The 18,649-nt window shown below is 47.7% G+C and overlaps 1 protein-coding gene across 1 annotated transcript in view; it reads left to right on the top strand.

Annotated features, from left to right (window-relative positions):
- COL17A1 (collagen type XVII alpha 1 chain) overlaps window positions 1–13,668 on the top strand; it is a 41,538-nt gene extending 27,870 nt beyond the window's left edge. Inside the window, exons 36-57 of the mRNA XM_026851283.1 lie at window positions 411–446; window positions 1,133–1,213; window positions 2,435–2,488; window positions 2,586–2,627; window positions 3,423–3,485; window positions 3,635–3,694; window positions 4,212–4,238; window positions 4,326–4,364; window positions 4,527–4,592; window positions 4,993–5,040; window positions 6,073–6,186; window positions 6,463–6,600; window positions 7,186–7,269; window positions 7,822–7,950; window positions 9,116–9,205; window positions 9,672–9,785; window positions 10,022–10,174; window positions 10,964–11,383; window positions 11,565–11,705; window positions 12,310–12,372; window positions 12,576–12,647; window positions 12,849–13,668. Of these exons, the coding sequence (XP_026707084.1) occupies window positions 411–446; window positions 1,133–1,213; window positions 2,435–2,488; window positions 2,586–2,627; window positions 3,423–3,485; window positions 3,635–3,694; window positions 4,212–4,238; window positions 4,326–4,364; window positions 4,527–4,592; window positions 4,993–5,040; window positions 6,073–6,186; window positions 6,463–6,600; window positions 7,186–7,269; window positions 7,822–7,950; window positions 9,116–9,205; window positions 9,672–9,785; window positions 10,022–10,174; window positions 10,964–11,383; window positions 11,565–11,705; window positions 12,310–12,372; window positions 12,576–12,647; window positions 12,849–12,898 (2,084 nt within the window). The 3' untranslated portion in view covers window positions 12,899–13,668. The remainder of the gene's footprint in view (window positions 1–410; window positions 447–1,132; window positions 1,214–2,434; window positions 2,489–2,585; window positions 2,628–3,422; window positions 3,486–3,634; window positions 3,695–4,211; window positions 4,239–4,325; window positions 4,365–4,526; window positions 4,593–4,992; window positions 5,041–6,072; window positions 6,187–6,462; window positions 6,601–7,185; window positions 7,270–7,821; window positions 7,951–9,115; window positions 9,206–9,671; window positions 9,786–10,021; window positions 10,175–10,963; window positions 11,384–11,564; window positions 11,706–12,309; window positions 12,373–12,575; window positions 12,648–12,848) is intronic.
- Window positions 13,669–18,649: the final 4,981 nt, after the last annotated feature.

The following is an 18,649-nucleotide window of genomic DNA, read 5'->3' as shown; positions in this document are numbered from 1 at the left end:
CCCTCCTGAGCCCTGGTTTTCTGTGCCCCTCCCAGCTGTATAGCTGGAGCTAACGCTGGAGCTGGTTTGGTGGAGCTGGCCTTAATTTGCAGCAGGGAGTGTGAGAGGAGGGTTAGGCCTATTGCATTTCTATTGTCGTCAGTGACATTCTGATTATTTCCCCAACCTAAGATGCACCAGGCACTTTAATTGCCACATGATACAAAATAAGTCTCTTCTCTAGAGCTTCAAATAATACATGGGACATTGATGAATTCATACCCCATAGCAATTCCATTTACTTGTGCAGACAAATAGATTATTTGATAGCCTCAGTTCTTATAAAAGACCTATTGATTCTTTCCTGCTACTGTAAAATACAACCAGGAAAATCTAATGCAATCTGTTTTTTTTTTTTCCTTTGAAACCAGGTCCTGTTGGACCAGCTGGTCTCCCTGGACAGCAAGGTACCATTCTCCATCAGCTTTGATTCTGCTTCCTAAGAGAACCGAATTAATTAGTTTTCCTTTGTTTATAATTCTCTCAGCCTTTGGCAGAATCCCTCTCCCTTTTGTTTGCAGATTTCTTCCTTTCAGTTCGTTTTACTGCATTATTTGGCTTAATTAATCTTGTAAAAGAATTTATATTCTCTTTTTCTTTCCCAGGGAAATAAGGTGGGTGGTAAGAGCCAGTGTGATGTGGGTGCTACAAATGTCTTTTTTTCTTATGTTATTTTTTCCCGAGGCTGGCATTTCTAAGGCACATCTCAAGTGCAGTTGCCTTTCTGTGATAGGGGCTATAGCCCAGCTGGATACCTCCCGCCATTTTGAAAGGTGGGAGAACAAACTAGAGCCAAATTGGGAATAATGTCACTGTGAAACCACTGCCAGCTGGACAGACATCTGTTTGAAAGGGCTTCAACAGAGCTGACTCCTAAGAACCTTTCTTAGCCAGTTTTCCATAATCCTGGTAGAGCAAATTGTGCAGTGGTTTCCACATTTGAATAGAGTGTCCCTCAGAGTCAGGGACTGAGTTCATGCTCCCAGGTCACATAAGCAAAGTCTGAAACTGTTGTTAGGGAGGTGAGGAGTGGGTACGAAATGTCATCCTCTCTCAGTGACATAATTCACTTTCTTTTTTTTTCCTGAAAAAGGTCCACGGGGTGAGAAGGGATCCCCAGGTGAAGCTGTGATAGAAACTATCAAAACAGAAGTCTCTTCATTAACATCTCAAAGTAGGTGGACCTGTTTTCCACTCCTTTGCTTGGAGAGGTGCCAGAGGCCTCAAGGCCTGCTCACAGCTAATGGGAGATGTCTCTAGCTCTTTCCTCAATGTGATGTAGAGCAAGTGTGTGTGTGTGTGTGTGTATGTTTGGTGGTGGGACAGCAATACCAACTACCTCTCCTGCCCTCCTTCTCATCTGTGCATCCCGAAGTGCTTTCAAAAAGAGGTAGATGGCATCAGACCCATGTCACTGACAGGAAAACTAAGGAATGGTGACTGGTGAACAGTCCCTAACAGCAGAGATGGTCATAGAGCTGTGAGTTTTCAGGCTGGCCTTTTAACCACTGTGTTCACACAGGGGAGTTCCCAATGTAATATATGAACACAGAGCCATCCGTAAGAGGAGAACCAGTCTGAAAAGGTGCATTAGTCTGAGCAACAGAAATCAAAATCTCTCTGTGAATTAGAGGACAAATTCACAGGGAAACAAATTCTATTTTAAGATGAAAATAAGTGGAGCAGAACAGAATGATTTAGCAGCATCCCAAGAAAAGTGTCTGCTTGCTCTGTGCAATACTAGATATGTGGTGCACCTTCAGTCAGTAATCCTAGGGTCTGGGACCTCTGAAGTGTGCAGGAGAGGCAAGGTAGAGGAGGACATAAATGGTCCTTGCCTGATCACTATCTGAATGGGGTCATGTCGATCCAGAGCATGCTTCAGTACTGTCCCATCCACCCTTCAGGACTGTTGGATCTTAGCATCACTGAGTTTATGCCTCAGCTTGGAGGTGAGGATACATCTCCAATCAAGATAACACAGTGCAGCTACTTGTTAAATAACGACTGTGTGATGTTCTCCTCCCCAAACTTGCCCCTCTTTGAAAATCTTCCCTCTCCTCGAAAGTTCTTTCACTCCTTCTCTAGCCTTTGAGTCCTTTACTCTTTCCCTCCGCACCCATTATTCTCCAGAGAGATCTCCTCCCAGTTTCTAACATGCTGCCAGCCTGCTCAGCACTGTATTTTTCTCCATGTCCTAACCTGTGTGCTGGCAACCAAACACATCTCTCCTCTCCCCTCTCTGCCTCAGCTTTGGCTTAGATCACCCAGGTCCTGCTTTAGTCCAACTTTGATTGTAATAGCTTCTAACAGCAACATAACAACAGTGTTTCCATAGCAGCAGTAGCTCCATAGGAATAATTTGTCCCCTTTTGTGTGTGTTTCATTTGCACAGTGCTGGCAGATTTACAAGGGCGAGCAGGACCACCAGGTCCCCCTGGGCCACCAGGTACGTAATATAGCAGAGCAGGGTGACACGAACGCACGAGGCATGTTTCTGGGCCGTGCAGTTTGCTGAGTAATATCCCTGTTTCTTTTGTCATCAGGTGAATCTGTGCAGGGACCCCCTGGACCTCGTGGCCCCCCAGGTAAGAGCTTGTTTTGCTGTAACAAACCTGGAAAGTGGGAGGTTTTTCCAGTGCCTCTATCCCGTGCGTCGCGGTATCCCAGATCCAGTCTTGGACCTTGGTGGAAGTTAGTAGGGCTGACTTTACTGGCAGCAAAATTTCACACAATGGGTTCCTACTAACACAATTTCACTGCAATATAGTTTAACACCAGCAAGACTCTGCCCAAGAGAGGAGATTTGCTCTGGCAGAGATTTGCTAGCCAGAGTAGTAATTCATACAAGCTATACTTTTTGGAAAGACACTCAATGTTCACAAATCCCCGAAGGCAGTAACTGCAATCAGTTCCAACTTTAATTCTTACTTGTCCAATCCTTAACTTCCAGCTGGGGACAGATGGAGCAGTTCTTATCATGAGGAGCATATCCCCACTCCATTTTCTGTAGCACAGAGGGGAGGTGCAGGAGGACATGAGACAGGAGCATAACCCCATTCCTTGCTCTCTGCTCAGTAGCAAAGGGGAGAAGGTCAAGTGTGTGATGAAATGAACCTTCCCTTTCGATGTAGTGAAGGGCAGCTGGGATAGGCACTCTGTACCACAAAGAAAGGAGTTTCTCTGTCATATGTCTGCCGTGGTGGCAAGTAATAATGAAAAATAACTAACAGAGATAGGTGTGTGTGAAGAAAACAGTACTAGCCTACACTTAGAAATATTTGAGCTATGGCCACGACTTGAGATGTAGCAGCTCTGACATGCATTTGCTTACATTGCTGAGGTGCATCCTTCCTGAAGCCTTTTTGTATCCCTTTGCCTAGGAGAAGGATTGCCAGGACCTCCAGGCCCACCAGGGAGACCAGGATCTTCCTTGTCCACCTCAGGTAAGTTCTTCCAACTCATTCCCTCACCTGTGCCCTAGGAATGTCTTGATTGTTGGGGTTCCAGAGAGCACATCCTGGCTAGGAGCCAGAGGAAACTTGTATCATGTTCTGTTGGATGTCATGAAGAAACCTTTTTGTTTTAATTACAGAAACATTCCTCACAGGCCCACCAGGTCCACCAGGACCACCAGGCCCGAAGGGAGACCAAGGTGGGTATATCCTGCTGCCTCACCAAGATACTAGATGGATCTCAGCACCTCAGACTGAAAAGAAGGACAGAAGGGCTTGGAAGCAGAAAGTGTCCTGCCTTTTTGTGGCTTTAGGAAAGCTAGCACAGGGTCATTAAATAGGACCCCTCTTCGCTGACAGAAAACAAGTCTTTGCCAGAGAAATTTATTAGCCTGCAGTACTGGCATCAAGGCAGTCACGGTATTCAGATCCCAACTTTGCAAGGCCATTAGATTCAGGAGCATTCAGAGCTTCAGATTTGCCATTAAAGGGGAACAATCGTTTTGCAAAATGCAGTGTGGACTAAGTCAGTGCAAGGAGGTTGCCCTGTGAAGTGTAGGTCAGCTCTCAGCTAGCAGGAAAACACAGACCTACTCCCTTTACCCATTTCTGCCCTGAAAATTGAAGGCCGTGATAATATTCTGCAGCGTGGGCTGGGATGTTGCAGACCAGAACAAAGAGAATGCTAACACTGTTCCTCTGCTCTCCTGTTCGCAGGTGAACGAGGTCCACGAGGATTCACAGGTAAGGAAGCTTCCAGGAGGTATCAGTGGGGTTCAGTGTAGCTTGCCTGTGTATATGATTGCTCCTTCATTTCTGTGCCCCATGCAGGAGAACAGGGTGAGCCTGGCCTTCCAGCATTCTCCCATGGTCAGTCTGTGCCCCCTTTCCATCTTTGAATTCACTGTCCCTATCCTGAAACCAGGGGACAAAATCCTGCTCAGTTGATTCTAGCATAGTTTTAGTGGAGCCAGGATTTTGTCCACATGCTTTATTCCTGTGAATCTCTGACTCTCCTTCTGCAATTGGCAGATGACAGAATTACTGTGCAGGGACCTCCAGGAGTTCCAGGTCCACCAGGCCCACCTGGACCCAAAGGTGAAGTTAAAAATCTTCCTGCCTTCCCGCCTGCCTGCCTGCCCACCTGCCTTCCCTCTGTGCTAGTGACCCAGGAGTGGTTGAGACTAAAGGATGGACCAATCTGGTCCTTTGGGAACTACAGCTGTGCTCACCCCTGCCTTTTCAGGCAGAGCAGGACCATGGATATAGAATTGCTCTGAGCACAAGGCACCTGTGCAGGTCACAGAAGGCTCAGGAAAGCTGCTTCAGCCTCTTCCTTCTGCTCTTCCCCAGCAAGCTACTAACTCAAGACAGTCATTTACAAGGGCTGGGTAGTTGCTTCCATAACAACATGTAGCTAAACTGTTTTACATGACCAAGTATGCAACATGCAGTGACAGCGCTAACAATTGTCTGTCTCCCTCATTCCTGTTTCCAGGTGATGCAGGTGTTCCAGGCGCTCCTGGCATCCCAGGAGCATCTCGAGGTAAGAGGCCAGACCATCATTTTTCTGATATTATCAAGAAATGCTGACACCCTGGTGAAGACTTTGAAAAAGCTCCTTTGGGTTTTACAAGTGTGCATGCCAACCTAATGCCGATGGGATTTGCAAAACCTCTTTTTGAGCAGCCTACCTTAAATCAGACAATTTGAGAACTGCAAGTTTTCTGTTTCCAGCTTACTGGGAATCCTCCAAGCCAGAGTTTTTCCTCATGGGACATGAAAGAAAGGGATTCCAGGTTGGCTAGTCATGTTCCACAGGGGATTAGGGAAGCTGCATTGAACCTTCTAGTGGAAAAACTTTTGTTCAGAACAAAAGTGCCCTTGTTCAGTTTTACCCTCAGGTGGATTCATGTGAATTAAGGTTTCATTCTGAGTAAGAGCATCTCTGTATGTAGGGTATTAATGCAGTTTCACAAAAAGTGCATATGGATTAATTTAAGTGTCCCCCCATGTGAATAAGCCTGTTGCTTCTCCTCATCACGTCCTAGGAATACTGCCTCAGGGTGCTGGGAAGACAGACACCTTAAACAGCATGAGGTGTCACTCGACACCATGGAGACAGGAGCCACACAGGGCCCACCTGTATCTGAGATACATCTCAAGTTCACCTGAGATGAGTGAGAAGGTTCTTGAGCTGATGCTGCCCACGCTGACTGGGATTGGGAGCAGCAGGGCAGTAAGGTTGGCCTAATGAACCTGAGGGATTTATGGATCTCTGTCTATATTTCAGCACAGCTTTGCACTCTGGTGCACAAACTGACCGGGTCTGTCAGTACAAAGCTGGGTAGGTCTCTGGACTCAGCCCTGCAGAGCTGCTGAATTATAAGGTGCTGAATTAAATGAAGATGTTACACTGCCTAATGGCCTGTGCTCAGACATAGTGTAGTCTGAGTCTGTTTCTAGACCTGCTCTTTCTAGACCTGTGGGAAGGGCTTAATGCAAGGACATTTTAGTATTGCTTGGTCTGATGCAACCATGCCAAAAACACTCCTTCTCCTTACAATGCTTTCTGTAGGTGGATCCAGACAAATTCAGGGACCCCCAGGACCTCCAGGGCCACCTGGTCCTCCCGGCCCAGGTGGAAGTTCATCTCAAGAGATTCAGCAGTATGTCACTGACTACCTGAAAAGTGAGTACAAGGAGATTTTGCCATGGGTCAGCAGATGCATGTTTATCTCTCTTTTGCTCCCTGAGCCCCTTGTCATTCTCCCTTTAGAAACAGCAGCCCTACTGCTCTGGCCTTATTTCTATTGAGTACTGTGTAAGTGCTGTTGCCCACTGTGGCCTCTGCAGCACTGTCCTTCTATTGACCTGCTTTTTGCCAGGGGAAGAGGGGCCAGTAATTGTGCATTTGGCCATTGTCTTCCCTCTAGTGATATGGGCATGTTGTGGGCTTCCTACCTAGGTGACAACGTAAGGCATTATCTGACTGGTGCCCAAGGGCCTCCAGGCCCTCCAGGCCCACCTGGAGTCATCACCACTGCGGATGGGATGAGCTTGGATTATGCGGAGCTGGCTACCCGTGTTATGAGCTATATGACAAGTAAGTACCATGTTTGTACTTTCTGTACTGAGTCACACTCTCGGCTGAGCTTGGCAACACCTAGGAGGTGAGAACCAGAGGAGAAACAACAGTCTTTAAATAGCAGCACCCCAGTTATTCATCTTCTGCAGTCTTGTCCCAGGACTTCACACAGCTGATATGGCCTCTGAGCCTTGTTCCATTTAAATGGTTTGATTAATTAACAGTTGCTGCTGTTTTAAAAGTTTCACATTAAACATTAGCTATTAGACCCTGTAATGCCCCCAAGACCCAAACAGAGGTGGCTCTATTTGATATATGTGGTCTCAAGTATTCTGGGGCTGTCTTGTATGCTTGGGGCCCTCCTAAAGTAGATTCAGTTCCCAGAGCTTTTGGAAGTAGCCTGGAATTTCAGTCAGAAGAGCACAGACCACACAACTGTGGAGATGACCAGAATGTGTAAGACAGCGATTGATTCATGGTTGGGAGCATAGAAAGTCCACTCCACTGTTAAACTGGATTAATTCAGCTTTCCTTTGTCCCTGCCTGACTGCTCTTCACATTCTGTCTCATCCTGCCTGATGTAAAACCTTTTCATTCCCACAGGCTCTTCAGATCGCTATCAGTCATTTGCCAGTTCAGTATCAACTACATCTGGTTTGTACCAAGAACTTCTGGACATGCTGCAGAGTAAGTGGCCCTCAAGGGAAACACAGGGGTTGGGATAAAGCATCCCAGCAGCCTGGAGATCTGCCCTTCCCTTCCAGTCTCCCATCTCCAACTGGAGATACCAGCAGCTGCTTCAGAGGGCAAAGGCCTGCCATAGGTGCGCTCCTCCTGTGTGATCCAGTGGGGAGTCAATTAGATTCCACGTTCCAAATAGACAAATGGCTGCTGAAATGCCACATTGCTCAGCATGGTCTTTCCCAGCTGAGCCACTTTTTATTCCCTTTACCCAAGATGTTGTCCAGGGTGTTCTGAAGAAACAGAGCACAAGAGGTCCCTTTAGCAATCCAAATTCTCATCCACCTCAAACCCTGAATTGTAGGAGGTTTTGAGCCCTGTCACAAATGTTTCTGACACCATACACAGGGCAGTTCACACTCAGAAAAGGACCTTTGCATCCATAGGTTTTGGTGGTCTTCCTAGTAGTGGGAGCTTAGCTGACATGCTGGGAACTCCTCACACCTGGCATATTTGCAGCAGCTGGACAGCCTTAAAAGATGCATTTTTTACTTCCAGGAGAAGAAATTCGACAGTATCTAATTGGACCTCGGGGCCCACCAGGACCTCCTGGACCAGGGGGAGATGGCATGTCTCTGTCACTGGATTATGATGAGCTGACCAGACGGTTTATCAGCTACTTGACAAGTAATTTTTTATTTTTTTAATTTTTTTTAATTACTGGCATTTCCCTCTGTTCCTTTAGGAACTGAGCAGAAAGCTTCTGCTGTCAGTGAAAACTCCTCCAGTGTCAACTGTGTGAATCTCTATGTACAGACACCTCCTCACAGGGATTGTGAGAGACTTGGAACAGAAGAAAGATACCCTGTAGCTAAGAAACTATCCACAGACTCTAGTAATGAGTTCTTGCTTTGCTAAAAACTGAGTTTAGGAGCATAATTTCATTTTAGCCATCTTAAAAGCCCCATCAACACCTTCAAATGTCTTCATAACCTTTTTCTTACTGGCTCTGTGGCCAGGATATATCTCTGTATGAAAGAGCTGATCTATGCCTGATTCATGTCAAGGCAACTTTGGCAACAAACTTAGAAGTTTAAAGTTAGTTGAAAAATTCCACCTGTCTGCTTCATTTTCCCATCTGTAAAGGGAGATATGGCATGTAAGGACTGTTGGAGAGAAAGGACTCTGGAGCACCCCTAACAGCAGTGCTAAAATGCCTAATCCTTGAGGCTGCAACTTTCTGCTTAAAAGCACATCCTGGTTCATGCTCAGTCTCTCTGAACTGTCCTTGGAGACCAGATCTCACTAATGGGCTGTCCCAAAGAAGGTGGGAATTTCCTCTTTAGCTCTGGAAGCAAGAAACTGCTACTTAACCACAGCACCCCAACAGCTCAAGCAGGACAGCTGCATTTTATGATCAAGGACTTTTCATTAAAACAAATCACAAAGGTGCAAAGTTTAGAACCAGAGCTGCTTGCAGATGCACAGAGACAGGGAGAGCAGCTCGTGCATCATCCAGTGGGTCATGGCTGAGCTGCACATCCTGGGGTGCCACCCCACTCGCATGTCAGGGCTTCATGAGATGTGCAGAGCTTTTGCCAAGAATAGAGGCCTGATGCCTGCCTGTCTGCAGGTGCCCTTGTGTTGGGATTATCGGGCAAGCTTTAACTCCAAGTCCAGAACAAGGCTGTAGCCTGGTGCCCTGGTTCCCAGCACAATCTACTGATGGGAACACTCTACCCTGTAGAAGTCCATCCTGCATTGCCTGTGGACAAGCCCTGCAGCCTATCTGCTCACACTGTAACAGCCTGTTTTGATAATGTGCTGCTCTTGGATCTGTTTCATTTTGCAGGTTCTGGGATGAGTATTGGGCTCCCTGGACCACCTGGGCCTCCAGGGACACCTGGTATATCTTACAGTGACCTGACAGCATACCTGCGAAGTAAGCTAACTTATCTACTCCCTGCCATAGGTCCCTACACACCCTCAGGATCTATTTTTACAGGCTTAGTGACAGAATTTCCCCTTTTGCCCATCATGACAAATAACCCTCTATGAGACGCTGATGGTCCCTCTGCCTCAGTTAGCAGCCCTGCAGGTCTCCTGGGTTCTGCCAGGACCTGCACAGACCACAGGGGTCTGCCAACAGATCACTGTGCTCCTGTCGAGAGCAGCAGCAGTGAGGTGCTGTCTTGGGGATGGGGATGGAGGAGCCCTTTGTCTTCTCCAAACTCTGCAGCATAAAGGCATTTCTTATGCCACTTTAAAAAAGTATATTTAAAAAAGAGGGACTTCTACCCTCTTTGGTATCTCTTGACTTCCCAATGTGATGTCTACAAGCAGGGAAGTGAGGTTCATCAGGGCTGTAGTGGTTTGGGTGACTCCTTTTCTTCCCTTGTGTCTTACAGACTCTGAATTCAGCGGTCTTGTTGGTCCACCTGGTCCTGCAGGGCCCCAGGGACCTCCAGGGATCCCTGGATCACCAGGCGCCACTCTGGAGGACGTCTCTGCTTACCTACAAAGTAAAGCACTTGTGTTTCTCACAGCTGGTGGGGAGATTCTGTTTGTAGATGCTGGGAGGACTGAGGCTGAGATTTAGCTTACCAGGGGCATGACTGCCCACTGAAAACAAGGTCACTTAAAAAAAAAAATCTCATCAACATCAGCTGGAAGTTGGGGTTGAAGACTTTCAAGATCCCCAGACATGTGATTTGTTTGTCCTCTCACTGCTGGAAAATAATTCTTCCTCTCTCTCGAGGTGTGGGATACTCCTCCCTCTCTGGAGTCCAGGGCCCGCCTGGCCCTCCTGGCCCTCCAGGACCACCAGGCTTCTCAGGAACTGGCCTCCTGTCCTATGCTGACATCACCCACAGCGACGAGTTCAGGAGCGAGCTGATCCAGTACCTGAAGAGTAAGGAGACACCATCCACCCTCCCTGCACACACCCTGAGCCATGCTTTGCCTTGTGTAGGCTGCTGGCTCTGCCACAGCTGAGGCAGTCCTGTGGGTGCCTTCCCTGAACTGGGACTGCAGCAACACCTTATCTCTGCAGCCAGGTCTACACAGGACTGCCCCACACCTCATAGGCTTGTCTCCTCTCAGTCTGACTGCAAGGCAAAAGTCTGCATTGCGAGCCAAAAGGCACAGGCGCTGCACAGTTACAATTGGCTTGTAGTGAACAGCGAGTCCCTAGTAAGGTCACCTGAACAGTTTTGCCATGGGAAAAGCATTTTCTTTGGCAAACACAAGCCTACAGAGCAGTGGATGATGTAGGGGTTGGAGGGCAGCACCGAGCCAGCTGTGAAGCAGCATTGGTCTGAGCTCTCATGCTGGCAAGTCATCTAGGGCAGCCTTTCAAAAACATGGGGATCCCCTCACATTTGGAGACTGGTCACAGAATGTCTGCTTTGGCAGAGGAGTGCCCCCTTCTGCAAAATCCTTGGGCATGATTCCAAAATTGGGCACCCAAAACTGTAGGAGAGATGGGAAGGAGGAGGCTGTTGTGTCATCTGTAGAGATCAAGGTTGACAGACGTGCCTGCTGCCTGAGAAAGGGCACTGGGTGAGGGTTACCATGATGATTGCCAGGACAGAATTTCACACTCCAGTCTTCATTCAGGTGGTAGCTCAGGCCCTCTGCCAAGCCTGGGGGGCCTCAGGCACCCCAGTGTCCCTGAAGTCTCCTCTCTTGTATTTTGCAGGTGATGAAGTTCGAAGCTACATCTCAGGGCCCCCTGGGCCCCCTGGGCCACGGGGACCACCAGGACCTAAAGGAGATAGTGGCTTGGTGGCTGGGTCTATGTCTTCATCATACCAAGGGTTACGGACTTCCGAGCGGCTGCATGGAGGATCCCTCGGTGCTGAGGGATCCCTTGGGGGATCGCTGGGCACAGGCAGCTCATATGGCAGCTCCATGAGCAGTATGTCATCTTACAGTGCCTCCGTGGGCAGCGATGGCTCTTATGATGCCTCCATGGGCGGTGATGGGGCTTTTGGCGGGTTGCTGACAGAGGAGGAATCACACAGGAGATCAGCAGGGTCGAGCAGATCTTCTAGCAGCTCCTTCACTGGTTCCTTGGATTACAATGAGCTGGCACTCCGCGTGTCAGAGAACCTGCAGAGTGAGTGGAATTCCTGTTTGTCCTCACCCTCCCTGTCCCACAGCTCCTAACCCCCTGTGCCTTGTGTCACGCTGTTCACTTCCCTCACCCTTCCTGCTGCCTACAGTTCTCCCTTTCCTGCCTCAGCATCCAGCCACAGTTTTCCAAGAGCTCATTTCAAATGACATCTTTAATTCTGCAGGCCAAGGTATTCTCCAGGACCTGATGTCTTACAATGCACAGAGACTCACAGGTCCCCCAGGCCCTCCTGGTCCCCCTGGCATCAGCAGAGTCTTTGCAGCCTATGGCAATGTCACCGAGGACCTCATGGACTTCTTCAGAAGTAAGTGACATACTGACTTGGTGTTTCTGGCTCATGCCTGTGAGGTCTCTCCAACCTCTCATAGACTTAGGGAGCTTTTCACCTTTGTGTGCTGCAAAAATGCAGTCAAGATACAAAGCTGGAGGCAGATAGTCTTTCCAATCCCTTCCTTCTTCGTGGGGAGAAGCAGTCTCAGCATTAGGAAGGACATCGAGTTTTCCCACTACTTGTGGGGGAAACAACCCAAACACTGAAGGCCACTGTGCTTGCAACCCCTGTGGCCCATTATAACGTAGCTGGGCTGGCATGTAGAGCAACATGAGAGAGCTGCTCGCTCTGTTCTCAAATTCCCCTCCCCAAGCGTGGGCCGGCAGCTTCAGCCCTGGTGACAGCCAGGACACCCGGAGAGGGTAGCAGAGCCGTGCTGGTGAAATGAGATCACAACCTGCCCCTGAGACTTTGTTGGGACCAAAACCATTTTTGAAAAACTTGCTCTCAGTCAGTCCAGTCCCATCTAACCTAGAAATTGTCCTTCCCAGTCTGACTTGCTTCTCTAAGTGAGCACAGAGCCCTTTGCAAGTGGTTTGTCCCACTCATTCCTCCTCTCCTTCATTTCCCTCTTCAGCATACGGAACCATCCAGGGGCCACCCGGTGAAAAGGGGGAGAGGGGTTATCCTGGACCCAAAGGTAAGGCTGCCATCCTTCCCCTCTCAAGCCCTGTAGCACCCAGGAGGCAGCACTGTGTCCACAGAGAGTCTGCATGGGGCTGCTCAGGGTCACAGCCTGCCCCCAGTGGAGGTGGCACCTTCAGGGTTTCACCCGGCCCTGGCCTGTCCCTATTCATGGGCCAGTCATGCTCGAGGGCAAACTTGGTCTTCTCCTTCCTTCAGGTGACCCTGGACCGATGGGCCCACCAGGACGCCAAGGGCACAGGGGACCAAAAGGAGAAAAAGGAGAGAAAGGTACAAACATCTGCCTTCCCCAGGAGAGCAGGGTTTGCCTGGCAGGGAGTGCAGGATTCCCCAGGCACCAGCCCATCTCTGGGAACAGCTGGAAAACCTACCCAGCCCCTTTTAAAAAAGTTTGGTTTGGTTTGGGTCTTTTGCCTTTTTACCCCACATGAACTTTTCAAATAACCCTCCTTTTGACTTTCTCGTCTCCAGGTGAACAAGTGTATGTTGGCAGAAGAAAAAGGAGAAGTGTTGGGGTTTAAGGAAAGAGGCAGCTCAGTTCTGCACTGGGCAGCATTCCCAGCAGCCTATAGAGAATTAGCCTGCATCTTCACTGCCTTATGCTAAACGTCCCTGCCGATCAGCTTTACCACTTGATAGTTCAGTGTCACTGCTGACATCCGAATGGCTCTTCTGCATGTCCAGCATGGCTCTAACGTGGGTATTTGCTCCTGTTGCTGATGTTTGGCTTAGTACCCCTGAGTTCCCAGCCTTGTATGTCTTTAGGCTCACAAGGGCTTCCTGTCTTAGTCCAGGCTTCTTGTATTACTCCCAGCCATGTAAAAACTTGGGTTTTTTTAGCAACTAGCCAACTATCCAGCAAAAAGAAAAAAACCCCACAGTCCCTCCCCCACCAAACACATGATTTTTCAGGGATCAGGTTCAGCCCACAGGACAAAAGGCCCTGTAAGAAACCCTGGGACTAAGCTTGCTCACTGCACTGGGATTTCTCCGCAAGCTCTGCTGTGCGAGCCCCGAGCGAGAGGGACCTGCTGAAGCAGGCGCTGGTGGTGCCGAGCGGGGCTGTGGCTCAAGGGGCTCTGGCAGGGGCACCCCAAACAGTGACCCCCATCAGTGACACTGAGCCCAGCCCCGCCGCTGCAGCGCAGCAGGTGCTACGGGGAGAAGTGGCCGGGCGCTGCCCCCACTGCAGATTTTGGACCCCTGGGGTCAGCATCCACTGTCACCCTGGCCTGGGACGTGCTTGGGACAGCGCTGCTCTCCCGGCTCGGCAGTTGTGCGCTGCTCTGGTGCTCCGTTGCGGTTCCCCCCTCCCGAGCCCACGAGGGGCTCAGGCTGCGGAGGGGTCCGGCACAGGCCAGCACCGCGCGGGAGCCGGGGTCAGCACATGCTTAGCGATGCCTGTTTATAGCAGCACAGCGGGACAGGACCTGAACAGGGACCAAACTGAAGCACTTTCAAACAGAATTTGTTGATCTTTTTAAAAATATTTTTGTATTTTTTTGGTTTTTAAACATTGGGGAAAAAATAATTTTTAATGTAAACAGCCCAATTAAAGTGTGTTTTTCACCCCAAGCTTGCCTGATCTGTGCTACACTGGTCAGTCAGTACCAGCTTCGCTGTGGCCACGGGCTGTCACACCTCGTGGTTGTGGTGGCTGTTCCATCTCTCACCGATACGTGACCCCAGCAGATGCTGAGCTGCTGCTCAGGTGTCAGTGGTTCCCAGTCACATTAACCAGCACCTCTGCACATTGGCCCAGGGCGCCGCAGCCCCCTCCCTTGCACTGAGGCAGCATGCAGAGTGCTGAAGTATTTTAGTGCTGGGGGGGAGCCTGGGGGGGCAGTGAGGGCTGGGCTGCAGGGTATGGCTGGGCAGAGGCCTGCGCTTGGCACAGGGGTGCAGCCAGGGCTGCAGCTGGCAGCCCCCCACAGTGCCTGGTCACCACCTGCGTGACACCATGTCAGCTTTATGGTGTCCATAAGCCCTCTATGGGCCACGTACACACGTACACACACACAACAAAGTGCTGCTTTAGTTCCAGGTATTACCCGAAGCAGAGCAGCAGCTCATTTTTATAGCAAAAAACCCAACTTGCTTGAATTTACTGTTTTCAGTCCAGGTTTAAACATCCATTGTCTGGTTTTATTTCCAGTGTCAGCCACGTCAAGTTTTGGTGTTCGTCCCACATTATTGCTCAGGGGAGTTCAGAGCAAAGGTCTGTGGGAACCAGGTCAGCTTTGAGCACACAGCCCCTTGCAGCATTTCCAATAAAGCCTGTGTCCTTCTGGGTCGTTTACTCTCCCCACCTGGCTCTGCCAGGATATTTCCTTTTAATGCTCTTTTAAACACAACAAAATGCACATGTTCTGTTTAAGCACAGCAGCTGTGTTTCTGTGTCTGAAGCCATCCTCAAACTACTCAGGACCGTTGTCCTGTGCTTGCAGGTTGTGTCACAGGGCAGGGTGAGGCAGCCCAGAGTCTGAGGCGCCACCTCCCCACAACCTCTCATTTGCTTCATAACCCAGCCCACAGCGCTGGGACCATTGCTCAGGGGGCTCCTTCCTGTGCTTGCACCTGTGTGGGAAGGGTGGCTGCCATCAGGGGGGACCCGTGCACTGAGGGGCACAAACTGGAGCTCCTACAACCCCAAGCTGAATCCTCAGGGCAGGAGAGTCACTGAAAACAGCGACCTTTTGGGTTTGTGCTAAATCTGCACTGCCGCCCTCGGCTGTGCCAGTCAGGGAGCTGCACACTGTACAACATTATTAAAAAAATTCTAAATTGCCCCAGTCACTCAAACATTACTTGTATTTCATGCATATTTTCCATCAACAAAACAGAGGCCATCTCAGCAAACTGTGATTTTATTGTATTTACAGCAGAATTATTACAATATTCTACAGAAAGCCATGAAATCAAATTACTTTTAAAAACAAGACCAAAAAAAAAAAACCCTGTTGTATGGCTGCTACTGCAAGTTCACTTCCACAAGCTGTACATACAGAGACCCTTAGCCAATTATTAATCCATCTCATGATTTTTGGTTGCTTTCTGTAAGGCAAAAATAACTTGGTTTGCAGTTAACACAAAACACTCAACAAACTGCTGGGACAACACGAGGTTGGAGATGCCTCAGATGTGTGTGCTTCACCGGAGACGACCACCCTGCTCAGGACTTACAGAAAACAGGGGTATGACAGCTCAACGTTACAGACGTCAATGTCCCTTCCTCGTTTCTGTTCTTTCCACCATCTTAGGATTGATGATCAGTAAGAAAGAGGCTTTACCACCTAGATTGGTAATTTTGCAAGATATTTTTGAAAATTAGAGCATCTTTGGGCTCAGCCACTCCTGCTTTCAGTACAGCGGAAGCATATGAGCTGCTTTTGAGCATGTTCTTATTTAAGAGTTTGTCTTCTTTCTCTGGCACCACTGGCTGCCCTAATGCCAGAAGTAGCTACAAAAATGAAGAATGAGGATTGAAGCAGGAGAAAGGGGATGGAGAACAATTAAAAGCTCTGCAAGCAATACAGAGAAACACTGTAAAGTTTCTTTTGTCTTCTCCTTCCCTTTATCTGTTCTCATCTTTTGTAAGGCAGAGAAACAACAGGGCGTCCTGGCCTCGGCTTGCTCGTGAACGAGGAAGGTCAATTCTCTGACCTTGTTTCGTACCTGCTGTTAAGACGGCAGAAGTCTAGGAATGGGAAATGTGCACGGACACAGCAATGCAAGGAAGTTTCCGAGATCCGCAACTAGATTTTGAAGTAAAACGACCAGATTATAAATGCTAACATAAAAAGCTGAAAGTTATCTACATAGTGACCACCCTAAATGCTCCTCCCTGCCCTTTCCTCCAATGACGCCATAGTCACTATCCTCAAAAACTCGCCCCACTTACCCATGGCAGATTAACCAAAAAGCAGCTGCTTATTGGAAGCAACCAGCACTGAGTTTACTGCACATTTAAGTCTGTTCCCAGGTTCTCAGCGAAGATGAACGTTTCTGAGGTCCTAGCTGCTGCAGCTACACAGCAGCTCTAAAAATCAAGCTACCTAAAAATAAAACCTTGTTCAAGTATTTCCTGTACCAAAACATCCTTGAAATACTTGCAAGACAGATACTGTTTCAGGTGGAGAATCAACTTAAATTTCCTATGTGATACTGCCATCATAAAAGGCATTGTGGTGTGATGAAAATAATTACTGCTTTGCTTGTCTCTGTCTTAGTTAAGGTGCTAAGTTTCCTATTTATTAAAAAAAAAAATCAGTAGCATGGAATTACAATAGAGGAAAGTCCTTTGGGACAGAAGAATAATTTTTTAAACCGTGTGATTGATGAGATATTGAATACCCATGAATGTAATTTTAAAAGGATATTAGCTTAAAATATTGACTGAAAAAAAGGATGCAGCTCAGAATGAGTATCAGTGTTTTAAAGGTGATGTGAAAAATCCCTTTGAGTGAATGCCACTAGTCAGGACACTGTGGTACTGCCCCCTCTGAATTTGAATTCAAGGTTTTCCTTTAGAAGGTGTTAATAAATCAGGATCTATCTAATTAATCATAACCTCCTCGGTATCGTATCTTTTCATGCCATATATGCTTCTCATGTACTCAGCAGAGATGGCAGAGTGCTTGGAAAAAGGAACAAACTGTTTTACGGGAATCAGAGAGGAACAAATGCTGGAGAATTTCCCCTTCACCAAACAGCAAAGTTCCCTGGGGACTGCAGGAGGCCAAGGGCTGAGACACAGCCCCCTCCCTCCACGGCTGGTAACCCCGCCTCAGACAGCCCCAGTCAGGTGAGATGCAGAATTTATTCAAGATGCAGAATCTTGTAAGAACCGGGGCAATGAGGCTCACCTGAGGTTTGGTGAGCCAGCAATCTCCTGGGGCTACTGGCAGGGGACTACAAGATCCTGCAAATAGTGGAGTCCTAGTAACTGTTTAGGATGGGAGTAGAGCCACTGGCTCCTGCACTTACAAGGCCCAAGACTGCTGACTTAGCAGGTGCTGAAATCTGCTTTCAGAGCTCAGGAAGAAAAAGTTGAGAGGTCTGAATCTGTCAGAACCTGTCTGAATCCACAGGCAGGTTTTTTTGTGAGGATCAGTTGTAAATACCGGAGGACAACTAATATATTGCACTGCAATTCATGTGTTTTATTGCCTTTGTTCATTTTCCCGTGGACAGTATTTATGATGTAGTGAAACACAAAGGTGAGCAAATACTGATTTGTGGTCGTCTTTTGAAGGGCATGTGAGGAAAATGAGATCTGCCACACACTCAGTAAGAAAGCACATTGTTTTGTCTAAGGAAAATACACTTAACTACCTTGGAGATGGAGCGTCTAATATTTATAAGTGAGGTGACGTGATAGCAGAGAGATTGGATTTTGTATCTCAGGAGATCTCTTCCAGGCCTACGTGAAACTAAATTAATTTCAATTTAATTTTCTGACATCAATATAATATTGTACAACTCTCATGTTCTGCAATACTTAAACCAATTTTATCAGTCTAAATGTTTAAGTACCCATGCTAGTTCCTGTTATCCCCCAGAAAAACACATTTTCACGCTCGCTATCAATTCTCAGCACAGTTCACAAGGCTGCAAAACTGCTGAACAGTGCTCCTCACCTAGAGACCTGACCAAGCACCTGCTAAGGCTTCAGCCACTACATTCGATTCCTCCCTTCATCACAGAACTCAGTTACTTATTTGTACAATTTACAATGAGATCAGATTGCAGGGGCTTGCGTGAGAAGGATGTTCAAATACAAGATTTAAAAGATTTAGACAGATGTAAACAGTATGCCAATATATATTAGCAAGTCACCACTGAAACTGCCAAAACTGTAAGAAGATTAACATTGCCCTCTGAAGATTTATATGTGGATGAAGGTAGAGATAATCCAGAAGGAGAAATCTGCCTGCCCTGCCTACTCCGAGTAAAGCACTGAGCCTACTTCATACGAAACTGCAAACAAATTCTGTTAAATAAGAGATGAAGATGATTTAATGTTATTTTAGTAACAGTCAATTTACGATGGTGGAGCTTAAAAAGTAAAAGGCCTTCAAAGACGTTTTTCACCCTACTGAATAAACAAGTTGAAGGAATTTGCATTTAGCAACAGATAACATTCTAGAGATATGGTATGTGAATTTACAACAGTACACAATACACATTTATATAATAAAATGCCAGAAATTAAGGCTAGCTATTAAAGTAATTATGCTATCAAAAAGTTACAAAATTTAAATTAAAACATG

This window comes from Athene cunicularia (assembly GCF_003259725.1).
Source record: "Athene cunicularia isolate RWA chromosome 6 unlocalized genomic scaffold, athCun1 chr6_part1, whole genome shotgun sequence".
NCBI lineage: Eukaryota > Metazoa > Chordata > Aves > Strigiformes > Strigidae > Athene > Athene cunicularia.
Note: the sequence above shows the minus strand (reverse complement) of the source record. Positions and strands in the feature narration are given on the sequence as shown.